Source organism: Tinamus guttatus, unplaced genomic scaffold (assembly GCF_059628265.1).
Source record: "Tinamus guttatus ecotype Peru unplaced genomic scaffold, ASM5962826v1 Tinamus_guttatus_pri_ptg000601l, whole genome shotgun sequence".
Taxonomy (NCBI): domain Eukaryota; kingdom Metazoa; phylum Chordata; class Aves; order Tinamiformes; family Tinamidae; genus Tinamus; species Tinamus guttatus.
The window spans coordinates 206324-231620 of record NW_028289135.1 but is presented as its reverse complement, the minus strand read 5'-3'; the positions used below and the strand labels follow the sequence as shown (position 1 = coordinate 231620).

General features: G+C 35.5%; 1 protein-coding gene across 18 annotated transcripts in view; it reads right to left on the bottom strand.

Moving 5' to 3' along the window:
* Window positions 1-25297, bottom strand: part of AFDN (afadin, adherens junction formation factor) — a 119179-nt gene that overhangs the window by 64106 nt on the left and 29776 nt on the right. For 9 of the 18 annotated variants that reach the window (XM_088534847.1, XM_088534850.1, XM_088534862.1 and 6 more), the window contains exons 2-13: window positions 21993-22188; window positions 20341-20456; window positions 18829-18992; window positions 18562-18722; window positions 17358-17515; window positions 13123-13234; window positions 12584-12751; window positions 10847-10891; window positions 6192-6286; window positions 5549-5811; window positions 2753-2822; window positions 448-566 (exon numbers count right to left, since the gene is read on the bottom strand). In XM_088534847.1, the coding sequence (XP_088390973.1) occupies window positions 448-566; window positions 2753-2822; window positions 5549-5811; window positions 6192-6286; window positions 10847-10891; window positions 12584-12751; window positions 13123-13234; window positions 17358-17515; window positions 18562-18722; window positions 18829-18992; window positions 20341-20456; window positions 21993-22188 (1667 nt within the window). The remainder of the gene's footprint in view (window positions 1-447; window positions 567-2752; window positions 2823-5548; window positions 5812-6191; window positions 6287-10846; window positions 10892-12583; window positions 12752-13122; window positions 13235-17357; window positions 17516-18561; window positions 18723-18828; window positions 18993-20340; window positions 20457-21992; window positions 22189-25297) is intronic. The other 9 variants (XM_088534852.1, XM_088534855.1, XM_088534857.1 and 6 more) reach the window with 3 other exon arrangements.

The window sequence follows — 25297 nt, the reverse complement described above, 5'->3', positions numbered from 1 at the left end:
TGAACATATATTATATATACACACACACAAAAACACACACACATATATAGACATACACACAACACACAATATACACATACAAATAAGTATCTAGTATCACATGTGACACATTATGTGGGACACAAACATAACTATGTGAGACTTCTACCCAATCCTGCAGATGTGAAAGGGACTCTTGTTCCCATCTTTCATTTATTTTTTATTTATGAGACTTTACAGAAAGAAAACTATAAATAACAATATTTGAACAAAGGAAGGTATATTTAATAATCTGAACTCTACGCTTTGATTATTAATCCTGAGTTTTACTGGGCTAAAGTCTCAAACGAAATCTTATTTTCCACGGAGAAAGACAGGTCGTTCAAAATATTATAATTCACTGCTGATCTATCAGAAAATGTATTGTTTTTCCCAATTATGAGAAGTTACGGATTAGAGCTTGCCTACCTGCTATCCTGTCTGCGGTAATCTTGTTGCTGCTCTATTCTAATCATCGGCTTCACCATTCCTCGTTCAGCTGTGCTGGATGCTGATGATGTTCTGTCACCATCAAGCCTGCTGATGCTCTAATTCAAAACAGTAGGACAGGTGCTTAGCATGGAAACATCACATTAGCCAATATTTGTGCTTGGCACTATTAAAATGAAGTGTCAGTTTGAGGCTAGGAAAAGGGTTGGGATAAATAGAAAAAAACAAAACAAAACAAAAAAACAAAACAAAAAAACAAAAAACAAATCACACAACAAAACTCAGTGGATGCTGTCACGACAATGAAACATTCAAGAGCATACTTGCAATGCAAAATACCACATTGGGCAGACAGAAGCAGATATTTCTTAAATGTTGTCAGAATATATTTTGAAAATTCCAAATGTCTTTAAATGTTGCATGGCTATGAATATAAAATAAGATTCAGATATCTCTTAAATTTTCAATATAAGTTAAACATATTAACAAATTTAAAGCTGGCTAAGCTACCCTATGCTGGTTCTGCCACAGTTCCATATTAATCTATGCCATAATTTATCATGTTTTAATACAAAGTCTTCCATGATAGACAGGACATAGCTTTCTAAGGCAAGAAAGGGCAATTCAAACGATGCCAGTCTTTAGGCACAAGTCCATTTATTTTCTTCTGTCTCACAGGCTCCTTAAGAGCAGGCTGTTGATTTATGTTTACCAGCTGCACATCAGAAACACGCTGCTTTAAGCAGCACAACTTACAGCAATTATTTTTCAGTAAAAGCAATAGAAAATAAAATAGCAATAAAATAAAAAATACTTTCACATTTCTTAAGAAAATTCTAGGACTAAGTAATTTGCTTTGACACAAGAAAACATACCAAAAAGCATGCCTCAAAACAGAAGTTCAAGTGAATAATTATCTCAGTACTGGCATGCGAATCTATGAATCACTTTTCATCAGGAGGTTTCAAGGGAACTTTCATTAAAGTTATTGTTATCCCTTTTGTCCAAAGCAAACTCATAAAAGAAGCCATTAGTGAAGCAGTGATCTAATCAGTGATTCAACAAGATGTCATGCACATGCTCAAACTACACAGTTCAAGAAAGGTCATTTTCCCAAGCTTCCCTAGGTCCAATAAAAGTAATTTTCTAGTGAATTTGAAAAGAACACAGGACACACTATACAATATTATAATGTAACTCTAGTTCTGAGCAATTTGACTAATTTTACTTTTTGTATAGCTTTTAAATATATCTGTCTTTAGTTTTGTCTGTGCCATAACATCACTAACACCTGATTTTGGTTCTGCTTTCTTTATAGATTTGTTAGTGGGGCAATGCATTCAGGAATCTTGGATACCTATTTCATCCAATAAACATTTCTTTTATTACATTTTTGAGGAAAAAAAAAAGTTATCAGAGTATTCTTACCAACAGCACTGCTCTGCACAGCCACTGCACTAATCACAAAGCTTCTTTTCAATTATTTAAATTTGATAGCAGCAGTAACAAAACACAAAAGGAAATGCATTTCTGAGAAATTACTACATTTCAGAATGCTGAAATAATTCTTTTTCTCATTTCATCTTTGGCATATGACTGAACCATTTAAAGGCATTAACCATTGTGTCATTTTACTCATTTTCTCTGCTCCTGGAAAATGTAACTCTGTTAGAAAGGCTCTACTAGCAGAAACACAGTGCGGAAAGAAAGCAAGAACAAAAAGATTATTACTTCATAAAATGTTTATAATTATGATTTCAGATAATTTATTTAGTGAAAGTGTATGTATACAGGAGCTCTATTGAAGTCAGCAGTCACATCCATTAAATTTTAAAAGGCTAATTAGTTAAAATTTGAACACATTCAGATTTTACATAAAACATTCAACTTATTCTAAACAAGTGACAATGGTTGTACGCTACATGTATGGTATATCGAGGTATCATTTTTACTATGCAGTTCTATCTGCATGTAAGCTTCCTTTGATTAAGCAGTTTCTCCTAAAAATTTATTCCACATCTAAGCAATTTTCCTTTCTAAAGGGAAGGTTGCTGTATTTTTTTTTGGCATGGAATGCATGCCAAATGCTAACAGAAACTTGCACAGAATAGTCTTAGGTGAAAAAAAGATGCACACAGTACCCAAGCTCACAAAGCTAAGTAGCTGGGGAGAATGATAACCTGGGAACACTTTACCAAATATTACTTATGTTGTAATTTTGATCCAGCTTAAGCATTACCTTTAACATTTATTATTCATTCCTAACTTAGCTATAATATAATACCTTGCTTGTTGGCAATGCTGTTCCACTGTGAACATCTCCCTCCAGATCAAACGTGGTTTCCTGAACAGCTCTAAAAGCAAAACATTTGAAGTACCTTTTAGAAATTACACAGCTAAATAAGGGACTGAGTAGCTAACATTAGTAAGCTGCAATTCAGAGACCTTTCTTGCTTGACTCTTGTTCATGCTTACTTTTAAACCACTGTATCAATTCCTTTTTTATTGAAAGACTACAAATACTTAGCTAGAGCATTTGCTTTCGCAAAACTGATTCTTAGTTGCATTGTTTTCAATTAAGAACAGAGAAAACCACTAAAATAAATGCATATTTCCACTGCCACTAATATTTTTACTGCAGCTTTGTGTTTTCACTCAAGTCTTCAATACTAAATGCACATCCACCATATCAACTTGTATCCAAAACTAAATGCATTAATTTCATATATTCTGATGAATAGACTTTTAAAATATTTGGTAATTCAAGCTTTCATATCCAGAGATTTGGTTGTTTGGGTAAAGCTCTGCAATAAGCTTTGCAGTTGACTATATAAACCCAGAAATGCATTTGCTAATTAATCTGCAGACTAGATGTAAAGGGAGCTAGAGGTTTAAGCAAAAGTATCACATCACCAGCCCAAACTGAGATCTGTTTCACAAATGCAGGACATGCAAATGGCTTTTTAAGGAGGCTTTTCATCTACCAATTGAAAAGACAAAACACAAGCATCCACAAGATTTGTATTATATTACAGGACCCAACATATTTTCAATTTGCATTTTAAAACATTAAAATAAAAAAAACAAAACACTCAATTTCTCACCAAAGGGACGATCACTCCTGAGAATGGCATCCCATATTCTATTTTGGGCAAGAAACTAGTACAAAACCCACCAACGATAGTGAGGCCCACAACCCATGAATAGTTGAGGAAAGAATAAAGGGCTGAAGCCTGAAGAAAATTAGGGGTCAGGAATGAAACACCCAGAGAAATGCAGGCTTACACGTTTCGATTATCCCATTACTGATAAGCAAGGTATGTAAAAAAGTATTCCAACAGCCACTATAATGACAAGTGATCACAAGTCGCAGAATTTCTCGGATGGAAGCACGGCCATGAATTCGGTGACATTTTGACTACTTGGTGATATGAGAGCCCCCTACACCAGTTATTAACCCTTTGACTCATAGATACATGAAAGCAAGTCTACGAGGACACCAAAGAGAAACAGAAAGTTTTGGCTCAGTAAATTTCATCCTGTCAGTCCCCAGGCTTTCAAAAATGTAAATTTGTGTAAAATCACAGGTCTAAAGTTGCTGAGGGAGAGAATAAAACTGCACACTGTTCCCAAGTATTTCACTCAAACTGCATCACAAATCCAGCAATTATAATGAGTATGTTGATCATTACTAGGATGGAGGAGAGTTTGGCAACAGCAGGAAACAGAAGAGGGAGAAATGGCAGAATTCCTTAGCAAAAGAAAATTACTTGTGAGCTTTCAAAGCTTGCAACAGTCTAATATATGGTGTTGCAGTTTGAACTAAAGCAGTCACCTTTACCTAGCTCTGTCACTTTTTGCTTATTTGCATAAAACTTCATCTAAGGAGGTTAAAATTCTTCTGCGCAAGTTTCATCACAGAACATATGAATTTGTGGCTAGCAAAAATTTTAGTTATACCTAAGGCCAAGAACTGTCTTCCCATGGCAATAAGGAAGGAAATCACTGGACATCTTGGGACCTTACTTTCAAAAATATGCTAAACTTCACAGGCCATACCAATGGACATGCTCCTTTTGCACACTTGGTATATTCTACACCCTTCAACACCCTTCTACACCCTTACTGGTTGCAAGTATTACTTTCCTTCCAAAAACTCAGTGCATTTTTTTCTGTTGCAGGAAATGCATGAGAACAGTCTATGTCCAGTTAAAAGAATGACTGATATTTCATCATTAATGAAAGACAGGAGAACCATCCTTTCTAAAATTATCTGTTTTACAGCAAATGTGCAGATTTAAAAAAAAAAAAAACACTTTTTCTTTTTTAAAGCATACTACAATAGCAGTTCCACCCTTTCATCTGCACTCAGAATAAAAAGCATCATATCTTTCATGGTATACAGTCTGACTTTCAGTTTCCCGATAATATATCCATAACAGCCATTGAACAGGGCACCTGAGCCCATATACGTCGCTAAAAATACAAACAATATTTTTAGTATATATCTATCCCAAAAATACGACTATACAGAGAAATAAAAGGATGGACCTGAGAACTGCTAGTCCTTGAAACACAAACTAGAAGATAAGTAATTACACTATAATAGTGATTGCTATTTAATTGCTATGCTCTATTTTGACATTAAAAAAACCTGTAGATATTCAATTCTGAATCTCTCTAGTGAAGCTCAGGAAGTTACTATCTAGTGGAAAAATGAAAACCAGACCCCCTCAATACACTAAGCAAAGTGTTTATTCTTCCTGGAGGTTGTATGGCTGGCTATGCAATCAAATTAAAATAATTCTTTAAATTGACTTTAACACAGGAATTAGTTTCTGGAAAACACATATAAGTACTTAATAAAGAAATGGGCACTTGCTAATCCTAAAAATAATCACAAGGTGGAGCTCCAGTACTAAAATAGTTATTATATCTTTTTACACTTAAAAACAGTTTGTCAGAACTCATTTAAACCATGTTCTATATTGCTCTCATAATACTTATAATGCTGTCTTCCTCTACATTTTTCCAGTCTGCCCTTCTCCTCAATTAGAAGATAACAAGTTATCATACTCACCCAGTTTTGTGTCTTGGACCTTTCACCATAAGACCTGCATCAATAGGTCTTTTAGTAATAATATGGTCCTGAGTGGGATCCACGAACTTGAATACATGAGATGACCCAAACTGAACCTTCATGCCACTTTGCAGCATAGTTGTTTCTGAAATACGCTGACCTTCCACGTAAGTTTCAGCATCAATGCTTCTTGGGGTTACAGTAACAACTCCATCCATATTAGTGAGGTCACAATGATGAGGCTGGATCCCTGGACCAAATAACTGGAAATAAAAATATTAATGAAGAACAAACCGAACTATGTTGCTTCAGAAACAAAACAAAAGCAATCCTAAAAGATCAAGTTACAGCTTATTTTCTTTACAGACCAGTAATATAATTTTACCTGCTTATGGATTTAACACAGAAGGACAGCATTTAAATCAGTTTTGACCAAGTTACAAGACAAGAAAATAAACAAGCTTTGAAGAATAACTTTTATATTAATAACATTAATATAAAAATTATAGGAAAGACTGAGATCACTACTAAAAAGTTAAATGATTCAAGACCCACAGAATATTTAATTCATTTCCACAATTAAACTTGATTCTCTGAAGGCTAGATCAGGTCTTCCATTTGAGTCTGCTTCTTCCCCCCATACCTGAATGGAATTTTCATCAAATTTTTCAGTTCCAACCTCAGTGACACTCAATTGTAGACGATAGAGCTTTGGCTTATCCCTGGAGTCAGAGCCATCTGTAGAGCAAACAAATATTCATTTGCAAGTTATTGAAGCTCAAATACTCACACAACAGTTCTATGCAATTAAAGCTTTCTTCAAAGTAGGAATATTAACCAAAATACAACTTTGAGTGAGACTCTTTTAGGTTTGTGGAAAACACTTAAAAGTTTTTCATCATTGTGTAAAAACAGGGAAAGCAGAGATGGCCCATGCAACAGAGCGGCTGTTTTCTGCAACTGAAAGGAACAAAGTAATCAAGAATCACTACCTGAGCACACTTCAAAACATGTCTGTATTCATTTAGTAGTTCAAGCAATGCAAAGTCTTAGAGATTATCAAAAATTATGATACCAATATGGGTTTCCTAAATGAGTTTCCTAAATGATTTTGGAAATAAGATACGTCTGTATTTTTGCAATAAGACTATAGATTTTTCCATCTCTGTCACACTGCTAAATAAAAGCATGGAGTATCAACAGTATCTATTATCAAACGACCAACATCCCACACTGTTTCCCATTCAGCAGGTACTATAAGAGGCTGATATTATAAGAGAATCTTAGAAAAATTGTTCCCAAGACATCTTTAGTCTTGGTAAACAGGTCTGTAACACTTCTTCTCTTTATCAGAGATAAAGGGTATTCTAGCACTTGTCCTTTTCTTTCCCAAGAAGTAAATATCCTCCAGATAAAATAACATGTAGTGAAATACACAGAAGACAACACAAGATTCAGTTGTTACCTTCACCAACCAACACAGATGAGCTTTAGCAAACATATGAACCTTCCTCACTTCCCAGAAAATACTACAGCTTTAAATACTACTACATGCTAAACTAATACCTTCAACTTCTGACTTCTCTCCAATTTCTTTTCCGAAAGAACAATGTAAAAAGGGATGTTACAAGACCAAAAACATCTTGCCTGAGAACATGAAGAAAAGTTTCAAGTCACATCCCAAAAGCAGTAAAGAATATTAGCAAGGTCATGGCATATACAGTGATAGTCTCTTCAGAGAATATTAGTTACTTTCAAATTTTAAATTGAAGTCAATAAATGCAGAGACTACATTATCCTATGGCGAATTGTAAACTTCCAACACTACTATGACAACTCATTTATTACAGTCAGAATTAATGCCATTTTAACTTCAATGTTTCACTTTCTTCGTCCCTGACAGAGTCCGTCAGTCCTTCAAAGAACAGTATTTAAATAAAGGTCAACATCATACAAAAGACTTAACAGTTGAGAATTACACACTGACTAAAATTAGCAGACACAAACTGAAGGCAAACAGTACAAAAGAGCAGAAATATTCCTCCCCCAGCCATTCACTTTATGGGAAAATATATCAGTGAAGGTGATTCCACTAAAATTCTACATGATGCAGATGGAAAAAAATGTGTTACATATGCTTCTAGTAATAAGCTTCTTTTTGGGGGTCTGTGGTAGTATTTGGATTGCTTCCATTTTCTCAGCCTTGGGAGTGCAAGCCTTCCTGCCATAAAACATCACCCTCCATAATTTCCTAGAACTGTTTCGTATGGGACTTGAAACACTTGCTCTGAGGGCATCATAAGGTAAACAGATTAGTCGGTGCAGTGATTTCCCATGAGTTCCTCTTTTCACCATGGTGAAAAGAAATCAAAGAGTTAGAAATCCCATGAGTCTGGGAATGGGGAGTAGTGAGAAAAAGCAAAGCGCAGCAAGGCACTAGGCTGAGACAAAGATAACTCACAGATTAGCACTACATATACAGAAACTAAGTGCTGATACTACAGTAATATAAAGTTACTGAACATATTTAGAATCTATGCCATAACAGCAGTATGACACCCACGAGAAAAAAAAAAAAAAAAAAATCTAATGTGAGAGCGCTTGGTCCTCTGAAGATTATTCAGATACAGGGATAGGTTTTTTTCACCCTTGAGCTCACACTGTTTGATTCTGGAGACATCCAGAAGATTATTTTAAGATTATTGCATAATAAATTTGATAAATGTTAATGGTATCTTCAGCAAGTGTAAGTTGTGTGCAGTTTTTTAACACTTCACTATGCTAATCATTACATTTAGGGGTTTAAATCTGAGAAGACGAAAAAAAATAACTCAATTTGAGAAGGTCAAAAGTTCCTGGACATACGGACATTAATAAACAATATAGAAAAAGCCTCAAAAAGCAAAAGGAAATTTATACAAACTGTTCAACATTTTACATGTAAACACATAGTATGGGGGAAAGCTGCCTGCATTCCATTTATGACATCCATGACTGAACAACATCAGTAGAGCTAGATCTGTGTGTGTGCAGGCATGGGTTTAGATGAGTCAGGAGACTGAGTTACCCACTACCACATACCTTAAACTGAATTATCTATTTGGAAAAGGTTATTCCAGTAACATCATAAAGGGGTTCAAACAACCCTTTTCCACTCTGCATTTGGAATAATTTTGACAAGTTATTTTCACCCATGAGACAAGCACATGTACACTGATGCACACACACATATATCTATGTGTATATGCTGCCTGCAGTGCCTTAAAAACATGTATTTTAAGACATAGCCAATAATCATAAAGGAGACTCTATCACCTGAGACAAGGCAAAGGACAATGATTTAGTGGGGCATGTGACAGACAACTGACAACTAAACCCCTTCAAATTAATGTGTAAAATGTATGACATTTTCTGTTCTCATAGCGACGGTCAGCTGGGGAAACAGCCCTGGTAAAGGCTCTCGAACATCTCCAACTTTTTGCAAACCTCCTTTTTTGGTAGTTATACCTGCATGTTCTCATCGTCACCCATTTCTGTCATTTCTATGGGGGAAGGGAGGCAGTGAGAAAGGCTTTTTGTTGTTTTTGTTTAAATCCTTCAAAATTTTTTATTTCAGGCTCGTATGATAAATCTCAGAGTCGCATCTGTAAAAACAGCTTCTTGTCTTTTTTCCTGAGTATTTCAGTATTATGATTCTAAATCTGTTGTTTGTGAATCTGTTGTCAATCTGTTGTTTGTGAATAATTGAAGTTAATAATATCCTGAACTCACCGGCATCGTACTCACAGATAACCTAGACAGTATCAGCAGCTACAAGTGCTGTCGTATCTAACTTTAGTCTATCCATTCTATTTCTGTTACTATCAGACTCCTCTCACTTTATCGGTGCATTTATATGACTTCAAAGAGACACTTTCTAACTGCTATATTTACAGCCATAAGCTACTGAAATGCATCTCTTACTATACTGTGCAGAATCCACATCTTCAGTCTACAAAGAGTCACGTAACGAGTAAGATAAATTAGCTGTGGGGAAGTCAAAAAGTGTGATAAATTACCAGTAACAAAATTGCTAGGTTTATGCAATTGCACAGGGTATGAAACTGAAGCCTGCCAGATTCCTCTGGCAAAGCACAGACAGCCAATGCTTTGACATGAAGTACATTTCTACAGCAGTTACAGCTCAGTAAAAATATTTTGAAATGCACTGTTCTGAAGAGCCAGTGGAGTGGCTCTTCAATCTGGACTTCAATATACTAAATCCTACTTTTCACAATTTGGGATAAGAAGCTGTGTTTTTTTGTTTGTTTGTTTTGTTTGTTTTTTCCATTGAGAAACATCTTAAATGTCAAGCTGATTTCTACCTAACAGTCAGGTATTCCTGCACAAGAAATATATTAGCTCAGCATACCCTATAAAACCTTTCTGTTCTCTGGAATAATGGTCTTCGTGAGATGGACATCTGGATTCAAAGTCATGAACACTGACAACACCGACAGACACAGAACTTTTATAGCAGTCTAGGAAATTAAATGAGGAAACACATGTTTTTTTAATCGATTTTGGTAGACATTTTGTAATTATAAGAAGAAAGTAGTTTTTTATCTCTTTCTATTTAGTGAAAACAGGATATACCTGCACATTATGTTAAACTACAGGAGAGTCAAAGTTTTATAATGACTTTTGAGTAGGTTATTGATTTCAAAGATTACAGTTAAGACTTAACAACACACAACTGTGCCCATCTGATGTAGCCAAATCTTTGTTCTACACTCTTACTGGCAGACACCACCACAATACCAGAAGTAGAAATGTCAGAGGCAGCAATGGAATACCATAGAGAAGAAAGTGATGTTACTTTTCCAGTGATTCAAAAAACTTCCAATAAACAAACAAACAAAAATTAATTATTTCATCCACCACATCAAACATTGATAAACACAGCTAAGTTCTACACCATTTATCCATTTCAACTTTTAACCTATGCATTCTGCAAGCAGATGGATCAAAGAATACTGTTTTTTTTTTCACTACCACTACAATGTTTGCAGATCACCCTATGGAAGTTTAGTTAGTAGTCTTAGCTGAAAGGTTGAGCTCTTTGGATGGCAGCATAATCTATTTGACATTTGTTCACAGAGTATTTAAATTGCAACTGACAAGACAGATTACTTCACAAAAGCAGCCCCTTGAAAAAAGATGATAGCGGGATAGCCTTTCATTTGTCAAAAGAAACAAAAGACAGCCAGCGATGTTTTTAGTGACTAGTGAGAGAACAGTATTAAAATATAGCGTTACCTTCGTAAGCGTGATAGTTGTAGTAGGCAAAGTGATTCCTTCTCCCTGGGGTTAGAAACACATGCAGAGGACCCAGGTGAAGGCAGCAGCAGCAGGACAGAAACCATGCAGAACATGCGGAAGAGGGCAGGAAAAGAAAAGACAGGAAAGGGTGAAACTGTATCCAGACCACACTTGTTCAGTTTAAATGGATGCAGTGCATTTAACTCTTTCAACTTCAAAAAAGGCATACTGTATAAAGACATCAGTGCTACAAAGCTAGTGAGTGGAACAATTCAAATTATTGTTTAGAAAAGCAACAAGCTGTTAGAAGAAAAACACAAACAAGAGGTCAGTTCCACAGGCAATGTGCAAGGGCTTGGTACCCAGCCTTGCCACTTGTGTCATTTCAGATTGTTTTTCCTTTCTTAGTTAATGGATGTCTTGCTCCACTGCCCAGACACACTGCTTTGGTATTAAAGTAACCAGGCTCCACGGAGAGCAAGAGTTTGGAGAAGAAAACAAACAAAGCAAAAAGAGAAATTGAAACTACTATTAAAAAAACCCTCATTCACATGCGAATCTAACTTAATGCTCTCTAACACGATAGAAAATATATTTAATATAGTCTGCATACTGCTGATTTCATCTAGCATTTTTTAAGCTATTTAACTATAATCAGAACAGGAAACAAAAGGTTAAATTCAAAGTTTACAATATCAATTTCCAGTCTTGCCTCTTGAAAAATAAACAACCAGACTCTGAATCGTAAATCACTTGTTTGGAACCATGAGTTACATGTACTCAAGTTACACTTAAGAAAAGAGATACAAATAACTAAATTATAAAGGAGTGAAAGCCTATAACTACATCATTTAAATAACAAGGCAGTAGAGATTAAAAGTTACATGTGTTTTTAAAATGTTACATTATAAATAACAAGCTCTGTCTTAAAATTCATTTAGATTACAAGGCAAATCAAAGAGATGCAATGAGGTCTAAAAATGAAACCCAACCTTGCTAAGGAGTTTAACAGTCAATATAGACTGAAAAACGATTTATTTGCAAACAAATTTGATTAAACACACCCACACACACAAACATATACACGTACATTCTGGTCCCTTATTAACTTACCTGCAATATATCTCAGATAAACCAGATTTCAGCTTTTTTTTTTTTCCCTAAAAGCCCTATTTACTGCAAAGAGTCTATCACACTACCACTTCAAGTGTTTTAAGTAAAGGATATATACACACACAGTTTTTAAAGCACTCCTTCCCTACGTTCCCAAGAATACCTATGTATTTACATGTAGTAAGAACACTTAGTTGTTGAACTAAGGGCTCTACACACTTCATATTCATTGGTGGATTACAGGACAACAATGAGGATATGATTTCTAACTGTGGTTTAACATTCGTAAGGCATTAAAACATTCTACTTAATAATAAGCTTTAACCCCCCAAACCCAAAGCAAAGTTGAGAACTGAGAGTATTTTTTGATTTTGAAACACCTACCCCTTCCTTTATGTGCACTCGAAGCCATGCCACTTCTCCCTTGTCACTTTTTTTTTCTCCAAACATGTGCTACATCAATACTACAGCAACATGCAGCTCTACCTCCATTTATCTCAAATGTAGACTCTGACACTAGAAGATCACCAGAGGCAACATTCCCTTGAACTGCCTACGTTCCTATTAGCATAATTTATATTACTACATAACCTATATAACTATACAAGACATTCTTCTTACCTGGACTTAGCTCTACCAGATATGGTAATTTCTCAGGAGGAAGGCAGGAGCCGTAGCCAGACCCGTCAACTCTTTCCTTCCCCTTTAATGGCTTTCCATCAGTTATTTTCTTGGATTTCTTTGGAATATAATCAGCAGGCCGTCTTTTCAACTGAAAGACTAGTATTCCTAAAACACAATATTGTATGCATTTTGAGTCTCAATTTCAGTAAATAAGCACAAAAACACATCTATGATTTTGTAATTATGCTACAGAATGGCTTTCAGCTTGCTAAATTCCTACCAGTTATGCATAGTGTAAATGATTTAATTCACTTCTCACTGGACACTTTAGAAACTTTAAAAGAAAATGTATAAATTCTTTTACTGTCTAAAGATATATTATGATATACACTGCCAAATGAAACCGAAAAGGACTCTAAAAGCCTCTGCTTTTAAAAGACCCAGAAAACAAAACATTCTAAAATTCACTCAGGTCCTACAGTGGTGGCTTTAAAACACCCAACGCACAAAAGTTTCTTAATGCTTTTTAGACTTACCTTTATCACTAGGCCACTCCCTAAATATCTGAAGTGGACACTCATCATCATCAAGAATAGTTTCTTTAGCACCTTTATCATCAGAGTGCTGAGCACCAGGAGGAAGCATGACCTAGAAAGGAAAATCATCAGTTTGCACAGAGCTCTTATCAGACAATTAGAACAGAATCTGGACAACATCTTTGCTCTACTTTTGTTTATAATAGGAGATAAAGTAAATGAATTAACCAGCTTGAGACAGATTTCACTATCCAAGGCTTTTTTTTTTTTTTTAATTCTCTTCCTTGCCTCTTGTCAGTTAAACACACTTCTCAGAAGAAAGAAAAAAAAAGTAGACATATTTTAAAAAAAGAACATAGGTTACATTTAAGCTATGTGCAGTCAACTGGTAAAAAAAATGATTCCAATTTACCAAGAAATACCTCAAAACAAGAGGAATACTGAAGTTACCTTTATTATCTTCTCCACACACATTCCATTTTCACTTTTAAATCATCTCACATACTCATCCTACAAAATCAATATACTGATAACAGTTTTTAATTTTTCTAAAGCCTTTCCGCTAAAGCAATGCAAAGTATCTACAGAAATGGCCGGAAAAACTAAGCATACTTTGGGAATAGAAGCACAAGCGTATTCAAAGCTTTTAAGCTAACTTTTTACAAGTTAGAGGAAGAGGGGGATCTTGATTAACGAGTTCCATCTCTGAAGCAGACGTGGCCAGTTACTTCATTTGCATTTGCATTATTGATCACCACACTGATAAAGCACAAAAGGAGTAACAGTGCTACAATGCATAATTAGCCATTAAATAAAAGATGGATCAAAAGATGGATCTTTCAAGACTGGATTAAAAAAAAAAAATCTTCATTCCCTAATTTATGATCCCACCCATATTACTCAATTTGCAGACAGCTGCACTTTAAATAGACTAGACTACTGCAAATTATTTCAACCTCTGATCTATGACCTCAGTAATACCTCCTGAAGTAAGGCAAGGATCAGCTACCACATGCTCCTGCACTGTAGCTCTCAAGAGGCCTTTAAATCTAGTTGTCACCTCCTTTCCACACCCATTTCAGTATTAACTAAGTTCTCACAGATCTACCTCAAATTTCCTTTTATCTTCTTCCAAGCAGGAAACAACTACATTTAAGATCAAAAGTACTTATTTGAGTCACTGGCCTTTCCCTAGAACATTTTCTATGCAAAACCTGGCTAAACATAGGTCTAATTATATTATCTTTAATTAGATTTTCAAATAGACAAGATATTATGGAATAAAGGGAGAAAGATATTAAAGTTTATACATCTGAGGGAAATGGAAACACATCTACACTCACATCTTATCTTGCCAAAAACCTCTTCCCTTCTTCACATCTCAAAGTTTAAGAACCATCAATTATACCCTTATGGTAATTTTGATTAGTTAATTAAAATAACACTGTGTTGCAAGTCTTGTTCAATAAGCAGCTATTCCACAACTCCAAAGCCCTAGGGATAAAACTAGTTAATCATGAAAACTACAGGCTTACAGTGTAAATTACATGAGGGCTGACAATTCTCAAAAAATTGAGATTAGCAAGCAAACCAAAAACCATCAAATACACAGAAATTAGAGGAAGGATAAGAAGTCCTTTTTAGAAGTCCTACGACTCAGCCCCAGTATAACTTCTGTCCTCTGGGGCACTTGGGTGACAATCTGTACTGGCACTAGGCTTAGCTGACAGCAGCAGTGCTCAACTAGACAAGCTAAAGAAGAGGGGCCACAAATCCCCCGGTCTTTTGAGTTGGTTAATGTCATTCCTATCCGACAAGAAGCATGAACCGATAAACTCAAACAACTCATTCAATAAAAGAAAACAAAAAATAAAAATAAAAAGTGAGACCTAGTTTATGAAGAAGACAGAAAACAAGATAACCAAGTCACTCCAAGACGCTTGCTGCAGTAAATCAGTAATAGATAAGTCCTCTGTGTAAAGCTATGGTCAAGCAGTCAGCAGATCTAGGCTTAGCAAAAGTTTAAGGAAAAAAGGGAAAAAAAAATCAAAGGCAACATGTAATATGGTTTCTTTAAGCTAACTTGACAAATCAATTTTAAAAAACAAAAAATCATGATGAACCACGATAAACTGCATGTTTTTGCTTGACATTAAGTATTTTTCCCTCTTTTTCTCAAGTGAAAAATAAGAACATGCTAAAACAAAGGTCTAATCAAGATTCTATTTTAAGAGTTAACTGGCTTGCTGCATGCCTCAAGTCTTTTGCCTTAAGTAAGTGAATATGCACAGGTAGCTTGGAAGACTGTCTAATTAATTTGACATCTTGAGAGATGTGCAGTGAACCTTGTATTATGCAGGGAAACTCAAACCAAGCGAACTGAAACAACAAAAATGTATATTGAACAAACTTGTTATTTACTTGATTACAGAGAAAATCACTCTAGAACTGAACATAATACAGCACGATAAGCTACAAAATAGAATATGAAAGAAGCAGGAGACAGCCATTTACAATAAAATAAAAGCTGTTGATGGTAAATGTTAAAAAATTCTTTCAAGTGAAACTTCTGAACTGAGTGAACTTACTGTAGGTACTTACGCACCCCCTAAAAAAGGTTTTGCCATATAATTTAATATCCATTTTAACAGCTAAATAATGGCAATCACTTAAATTCTCTCTGAAGACACTTGGCCTGCTCTCAAAAGAATTCACAACTTTAGTTTAGTTAGAATGTGTTTTAAAAAAAAAAAAAAGGAAACAGAACTTACAGAGTAAATTGTTAATTTTAATGTGTTTTAAAACTGACAACATAAATAATAACAACAAACACAAGAAAGACCTAAGATCTGCCTTTCATAGTGCACTGTCAAGTGTTAGAAAAAAAAGGAAGAAATAGCCCTGCCAGCAGTAAAGGACCACAATTACAGGTAAACAAAGATAAGGGTAAAACATCCATTTTTCATTAAAACTTCATTAAAAATGCCTAGAACTAAAAAAAAAAAAAAAAAAAAACCCTAAAACTAACCAAAATAAAAAACTGTTGAAACGATGGAAACTAGAATTAGTTCATTGTTACGGGACTAGAATTAGTTCATTGTTACGGGACTATAAAAATCACCACTGTGCAGTTATTTGATTCGAATTTAGAACATTTACTTAGAACGTATTTAGAACGTTTATTTATTTAGAATGTACTTAGAATGTTTATTCTACAACTGGTAATCACACCTATTCCAAGCTGATTATACCACTAGAGGTTTTAGGCACAGCAAAAGCAGATACTGAGGTTACCCGAAGATATCATTAAAAAAGGAAAAAAATGCAGCATAAGTAAAAGCAACTTAAAGATAAATATTCACATACTTTAGAGTAATACAGAGTGTGCAAAACAGCAAATATGTTTTATGATTTCCAGTTACATTTCAAGCCCTGGGTGAGGGGTGGATGAGAAGGATTTTGCCCCACAGTGGGGCAGGCCACAACACACGAGTACAGAAACAGATTTTTCCTTCCATTCATCAGCTAAAGCAGCAGAAAAATCAAGTTCATTGGAAACCTAGTAACAGAAATATGATGGAAGACTGGACTCAAACAAGGATTTTCTCAAACTCAAACAAGACTTTTCAAATCCAACCATCCTTTCTTTTTCAGGAGATGATTAAAGTTTACACTTTTTAATCAATAATGTCCATGGGCCTTTTTGGTTAAATCTATACTTTTTTAAGAAATGGCGATTCTTTTTGATTCATTTAGATCCCCTCAAAAAATGAATTCCAATAATAAAATTTAAGTTTCCGATAAACATTTAAATTTGACTGATGTGTAATGATGGTAAGCAACTGCTGAAAGACATATGGCAATGACATATAATGTACTTTTATAATGGAGTTTGGACTAAGCACTTTTGCCTCAGGGCAGCCTCATTTAGTTCAGGGGAACAGCTTATGCACAAGCCAAGCACAACTTCAGGTATCTGCAGGATTAACTATTTATTTATACATCTGCAAAGCATAAGCATTTGGCAGCATTTAAACACAGCACTAAATACGGAAATATGTTCCTTTCATTATTAATGTTTATCTATGCAACAAGTAAAAATTTACTGCAGTTGTTAAATAGAAAGAAAAAGGGTCCTGGAACTAAGATGTTTTCTCATTTCATCTTAAGTTTGCTCAAGTAGCAAAATCAAACAAGAAGCATAAGAAGTATTGTGATTTAGTAACTTCACTTACACGAGCAATACAATAATCCTTAGGATTTTCCTTCTCCAGACCGTATTTCTCCAGTGCTTCAATAACTGCAAAGTCTGCAGTGTCTGTAGTAGACAGCAGGATTGTCTTGTATGGAATATTTGGTTTTAAACTATCCGCATAAATTCTCAGTGTCCCACCTTGAAAATAAAATGTAATTAACACTGTTACCAAAATATCAAAAGAAGCATAGACACGCAACCATTTTTTGCTTTCTGTTAGAAATATACTTAGAAACACCTTGAGAAATCTTTTAGTCAATACCTAACACAAGACTAGTCATATAATCCTCAAATTACTCTTCTAGACCATTGGTAATAACCCTTAGTAATGCTTTCCTTAGTTCTCTAGGCAAGTTGGTTTCTCCAGTGCTTCAATATCTTTGCCATTCTTAATTCTCCCTAAAGTCAAAATTAAACGATGATAATGAGCAGATAACAGACCTTTCCGAACTTCTTAAAAGCAAACTTGTGCTGCTTTTCAAGCTTGATTTCTCTCCTCAGTATTCCTGCTTAAGACTTCTCTTACAGGTCATCTTTTCTACACTTCTACTAATTCTTCGCTATTCTTCTATGGATACTCAATTTTCTTGGTACTCAGAACCCAATATAGAACAAAATACATCCTTTGAGATTTTACCAATACTAATAAAAACAGAAAAAAGTTTTATTTGTCTTACCTTTAATGCTGATGTCACACAACCAATGTGATCTTTGGCCTCACATTCAACTTGAAATGCTTGTTCATTTTGTGATCCACAAGATCTAGTAAGCATGTCTCTGCAGATCTGAACAATTCCTGCCTAAACATGTTTGTGCTACTGATTATATTCTTAAGTGCAGATCCTTCACTTTGTTAGTAAAAATGACTCACAGTTATTTCAGAAGACTTCTCCAATATGTCAGTATTCTGAAATTCTGGTCATCATTTTTGTCCAGTTTAAGCACTGAGAACAAGATCAATGAGCATACTCTATCCCATCACTAAGCTCATCATTGAAAGCTTTGACTAACAGCAGTCCCAGGATAAACTCCTGCAGGATCTCAGCTCTACAAATCTTTCACTGCACTATGGATAAATGCTACTTTCTCCAACTTTTCTATCTAAACTCAGTCAGCTGTTTGTTTTAAGAATAACTTCTCAGTAACCAGAATAACATTAGCTTAGCTTAAAGTAATCTAAGTACCTGAGTCTGGTCTGCCATCAGAACTGCGAAATTCCTGCATCCTCTTCTCTAGTTTTTGTTGTCGTCGACGTTTCATAACCACTTCAGGATTGGATATTGTGCGAGTGAAGCTTGTCTCAGGCATATCTTTGTAAACTTCAGCTGCAAGGCGAGAATTCTCACTGCCAAGTTAGTTTAACAAACACAGGAAAAATTGTCATTAGATAAAGAAGAAGAATTTTTTAAAGATGTAGGTTGTACGAACTGATCAAAGTTTAACAAACTTACATATCATCTCCATGAAGAAGTCTGTCATCTTTATCTGATGCTTGTCGCAATGCCTCTTTCTCCCTCCTCTTTTTTTCTTTTTTTTCTTTTTTTGAGAGAGTCCGTTTGAAATTCTGGATAACTCCCTCTTTTTCTTGTTTTTCAGGGCCATTACTCTGAGCCTTCTGAAATAAATCAGTTAAAAAACAGCTTGTATCATTTTTGGTCCACTGAAAAGTTATTATTGATTTTAACTCACCAGGTAGCTGTTTAAGACACAGTATCACTAAAATGAAAACACATTCAAGAATTCCAAAGCAGATATGAACAGTGTATCTTGTACTCCAGAAGTGTGTGCATGGAAGTGAAGGATCACCTGAATTTTACACAAATGAATGCAGTATATATCTGCAGTTAAGTCTGCAGACTTAACTTTAAAAAATTACTGAAAACTGCAAAACAAATGTTTGTCTCCTAGTAAAAAAAAAATGTTTCACAACATAACACTGCACTTAATTTTCTTTTCAAGACATCATGTTGGAGTGTCGGATCAAAACATGCAGGGCAGAAAATACACTATATAATAACGTTCCCGCTAGAGTGCATTTTTCTGATTTGTCCTTCTGGTTCTCCAATTCCCACTTCTTGCACACACAGGACTACTGTAATCCTACACTTACTTGTCTTTGGCAGAGAGAATAGTAGGAGATAAGAAAGAAGATGCAGGTTTTTTACTTGTCGGGAAAGGAAGATCACAGAGAAGGCAGACTGAAGTTTACTGAGGGCAATGAATAGGAATAGCAAGTCTGGCAAACAGCAAGTCTCATAGGTGTAATACAAGGCACTGTTAATCTCTCCCCACCACTAATGTGGATGCATCCTGTATTCAAAATTGCAGTGTGAGCCAAAACACTTAAAATTAACAAGCTGTAATACCAACAGCAGAAGAAATTCAGTGTTAACCCCAAGATGAAAAAACTTGTCAGCCCACACCAAACAGCCTGTTTTCCATAGCCATAAAAATTCAGGTTAGATATAATATATAGTTTTGTTTGTCTGATGTTCCCATTTCCCTCATTTTTCAGCAGATTGAAAAAGAAATCCCCAGAAGGAAAAAGTATTCATGAGCTCTGTTAAGAAACAGAATGTTACCTAGGGAGATGTTGAGTTTTAATTATTAAACTCCCTCTGGCATTACCCTTTAAGGGTTCTGTAAGGCATTTTGCATGTTATACTACAAGAGAATATTTTTACTACAGCTTACCAGAGCAAAACAAGCTCTAAATCTTCTGTCCCTTACATGCTACAGCACTAGCCAGTAACCTTGACCAAAGCAGCACAAATTATATGAAAGACAGAAAAAGTGCTCCGTTGTGCAGATGCATTTTATCTTGCTCCAGATATCCAAGATTAGCAGCAGCGATTGTTTAAAGGAATTAGAAAAAAAAATGAAATAAAGCTACACAGTATGAGTGAATCCCACAGATTACAAAGCTGCTGTTACCACAGGCATGTTCCTTCTTACAGCCTCACCTTTGGAGGAAGCGTATCATTTTCATTCTTGAGAACAAATCTTCCCTCTCGATCATCTTTGTTCCAGTTTAATTGTACAACAAGAGGCTTCTCATCAACATCTAATCTTCTTTCTTCTTCAAAAAAATGAAAACCAATAACAGTTATTTGGAATCTCAAGAGCGAACAACAGAAGGCAGATTTAGAAACAAGTTAGGCTTTCAAGAAAAAAATAAAAAAGTTTGGTCAATCTTATACATGCTTCTTCCCCATGTAGTCCCTCTATCTGCATAAGCTAAAGGTACACTGAAAGTAGCCTTGTACATCATCTTTGTCAGAGCTGAAGTCTAGGAACTTAAAATTATCACTCAGGAGTAGAAGTTACAGCTACATTTAAGATGCTTTAAACTCTACCATCTCGATAGATTTCCAAATATTCATCTTCCCAATTTTAAAATTTAACTAATCTGGCTTCTACATGAATACTAATATTCCAGAAAGACTGCACAAAAATAAGTTAGATTACAAAATAAAAATACACATATAAACTAGACAAAATTTCATTTAGCATTTTATACCTCTTTTAAGTATATGGAAATAAAACTGAGAAGATGGTAAAAAAATATATATATATATATATATAAAAACTTTGCCATGTACCCTGCACTCCAGAAGGGAGATCATCTACACATGACAATAACATGACAAAGACAATGTTGTTGTATTTTATTTAATGTGAAATACTCGTATACTGACAGAGATGCCTCTCAGGAGCTATATTTTAAACAATCAATCAGGAACTTGTCCAACAAAAGAAACTATTTCATTTTAACCCTAGGCAGGGTTAAATATCATTACTTAAACTGGTGAAAACAAATGCTCTTTTTTTTTCCTTGTAATTTAGATCATCACTAGCTTGTGAAAAGCATTATGCATTCCAAGATATTTCTATTTTTTACCTCAAGTCAAAGCAGTTTCAAGTGGTTTCAGTCACTGAAAAGCAAACTTTAAGGTAGTTAAACCACTTGCACGCAAGCATTCACAAAATAGGGAAAGGACCACAAGAAGTCATTTTCTCCCATTCACCCCCTGGCCCATACACCACCATCTTCCCACCTGAAGCTTTCTGTATTGTAGGGGGAAGTAAAAGCAGATGCATGCAATATCAAAAGCCTACTTAGAAATCTAGGTTCTTCTTAAATAATACTAAAGGATCTGCTTAAGAAAAACAATGGCTTCAGAAAACAATACCTCAAACTTCCCTCAATTTAGCAACAAAGAAACATGTCTCACATGGCTATCACAGGCCTACAGTATCAAAGAAGAAAACTGAGGATGTATTCTTAAGTGCTCCAATTTAAGAATTCTATTTTTTTCTTCTATTTGTGCTAAAAGTAGTAACTCTGAAATGTCAGCAAGTACAGGATGCCATCACAGTATTTAACAGATCATCTCATCATCAAACACACATATCTCAGCCCTCAAGTTTATGCACTTATATTTGAAAATCCACTCCTCTGTGTACACAGTAAAAGAACAAAAAATGTTCTTAAGAGCAAAAAACACAAACTCTATCACACGGTTCAGAGGATGAAGGGAAAGCTTAAGATACTTCATTAGGGTGCAGGCAGAAGGGTGATGTGGACACAAAGGTTTAGCGGATAGATACAAACCTCCACTGACATGCACCTCATAAAGCGAGTATTTAGGGGATGACAACATTCGCATGTCCGGTCGGAACTTCTCTGCAAGAGTTTCTATCACATCTTGAGTTGTGGCAGTACTAGATACACGGATACATTTTGTTGCAAAGTTTCCAGCTGCTTTGTCTTGAAAGTAAAACCTCATCACTCCATGAAACTCCAGATCCTGAAAAGAAATAAATACGCAAACCTAATTACTGGCTAGCAGTTCTAAGGTTTAGAATCATTCTTTAATATAGGTTTAATTGTAGCAGGGCATCCTTTTTTTCCATCCAGAAATGCCAACTGGGCTCAAAGCATTTTGTCATCCAGAATAAACAATAACACAGAATAAATATCCTTGTGGAATAGCAACCTGTCTCAAAGAGCCTGACCTTCCATCGTCTCTCCCCTTTTTTCTGCCATGTGCTGCTATACCTTCTCTCCTACGTTGGCACTTGCTTGTCCCAGAAACAGCCTGTTCAGTCCTGTTCAGCCTAATCTTGTACTTCATATTTTTGAAAGAGTTGTGCTTCAATTTAGCTTTTAAGGCACTCTGGGATACTAGCCAAGCTCCAGTACCAACACAAGGCAAAAGGAAGAGAACAAAGTGACGCAGGAACCTTAAGCTTGGTGCCTATTCTGTACCTGCAACACTGGCCTGCTGAAACCCTTGTAGCTCCCCCTCCTCTGATACTTTCATTCATCATCACTGCCATAGACTACATTTCACCCTACCAACCTGCAGGAGGAGGCTCCTTGTTCCTACACCTCCATTACAGATTCAAACCCTAGTTCTGCAGCCACCTCAGCCTGCCTGCTGCACGACTTCCAGAATTCCTGAGGCCCTGCACTGAGGTCAATCAAGAAAATTCAATCACCCTGTTATCTATATAGCTATTTATATAGCAAACACATTCAAGCTTACTCTACAGTTTAATAACCATTGCTTGTGTCATTATTTTCAAGAGACCTTGCAAACAATACATCCTCTGGTGTCAGATGCAATAACAGGTTTCACACGGAGAGCGATCCTCTCCAGTATGGATCTGATCACATAAAGACATCATAAGGTTGAATTTGAACAGAAAAAACTACATATATATATATATATATATATATATTCACACACATATATATTTATAAAGTTAATATACCATTTGGAAGTTCTCTGCCAAAATAAAAAGTGCTGCTAGCTAAACTGTAGGACAAAAAGTATCAGACACCCCAATATATATTTATAGAGAGAAGAACTCTACAGCTGTAAACACTCTTCTTCCCAGGGCACTCAAACCCCAGTGCTGCTCCAGCACTCTTCCTAATCATTAGGAACCAAGGCAAGGCTCTGCTTTCACTCCTCAGTGGCACTACATACACCTACTCCATAATGTAAATACATGTAATTGCTATTAAAAAAAAAGGAAAGAAAAAGCAGTTGCATTTTTATATCTGTATATTTTTGCATTTGTACTACATTCTAGGTATTCAAAGTTAAGACTGTATTGACACAGCTGCAACAAAATCAGAAGAAACAAATGTGGAGCTATGCATTTTGCTTCTAGAACAAAAATAAAGTAAAATAGGCCAAAAAGAAAACAGTACACCATAGAAAGACAGGTCGAGAAAGAGAGATTAAGAATGAATGACTGCACTCAGACAGCCATATATACAGAAATAAAATCTTTCTGATGGATATTTCTAGTCTAAACAGAGAAAGAAAACACAGTCATAGAAACCAAAAATACTTTTTGCGCATTTTGTTGTTGCTATTTACACTGGCGACTCCCGATCTTGCTAGTGGAAGTTGGGCAACTCAAAGCAATGTTCACATAATGAGATTTCCCTTAAAAAAGCTTCCTAATCAGCTTGTATAGAGGAATGAAGAGATGGGACTTTTTTTTTTTCCTCTAGAAGTTTAATAGCATCCTTCGATACAACTAACCAAAAAGCTCAAGGCAAGGGACAGACTAATAAGTAATCTTAAGAACATATGTAGTGGCTCAGACCAAGGGTCTATCTAGTCCTGTACCCCATCCCTGAAAGCAGCCCAAAGCAGCCACTAGGAAAATACCCAAAGAATGTAGTCGTGTGTGCAACGCGCTGCCTCTCCACCTTGCCTACATTCTCCTCCACCCACATACTCCAACTTCCAATCATTTGTGTCTCCAAGACTTCTGCATTCAGAAGCCTATTTAACAACCTTCAGTGAAATTTTCTTCAACTAATTTCTCTTCTTTTTTGAGCCCATGTAAACTTTTACTATCCACAATCTCCTATGACAGTAACTTCCACAGCCCCATTTTTGCACTGTGAAAGGAAGCCTCTTTTGTTTGCTTTGAACTTGCTGCCTTTGACTGCTGCTATTTTTTGTAAGAGATGAGGAACAATCATTTCTCATATTTCCCCCTGCTCCAGGCCACTTGGGACTTCACAGGTGTTTTTTCTCCAATCATTTTTTTTCAGGCTGATATATCCTACCCTAAACTCTTTCTGTGAGAGGAAGCTAATCCAAACCTTTGATAAATCTGTGTTGCTCATCTCTGAGCTTTTCACTACTGTATCTTTTAGATGGAATGACATGGACCTAGGCAATGGCATAAATACTTTGTTTTGCTGTTTTCCTAAAAATTTGTGGGATTAACTTTCCTGAGCATGAACTGGCATTTTCACAAAACTATGTATTTTCAATACAAAGCTGTTGTTCTTGCCTGCAGTAAGTTGCAGATTCCATATGAGTCATCTAACACTTATCTACACGAATTTATCTCATTTTCTCATCCATACTAAGATTAGGGCTTCTTTAGCAGTTATTCAAAGTTGACTCTCACTTTTTTCTACCCTGAATATTTTTAACAGCATGTTTTACAATCACTCTATTCTAAAAAACATCCTCTTCATTTCTTATCGCTCATCTGATTAATTATTTACTCATTCAAACCTATGTTATTCAAAAGCGCAAGTAAATAAGCAATATAAAACAGTACAGGAGAGTGACTCAAGCCTAGGTTAAGAACTACTAAGGATGACTACAGAACACAACAGAAACATTAGAAGTTACAGAGAACTGAGACATTACTCAGCTTTGTTGTTTGAGTATCCCCACAGAAAAGCAGTTTTTTTTCTTTTTAATTCCAATTGCCCCATTATTTTTACAGGAGTCAAGAAAAATAATGAAATAATAAAAATCCACAGGTAGAAAACAAAGAGAAAATACTTGCACTCCAAAAAGAGGTTTGAAAGTCTACAGTGTGATTCAATGGGGTTTGTAGCAGGGAAACTTGGACTTCCTGAAGAAA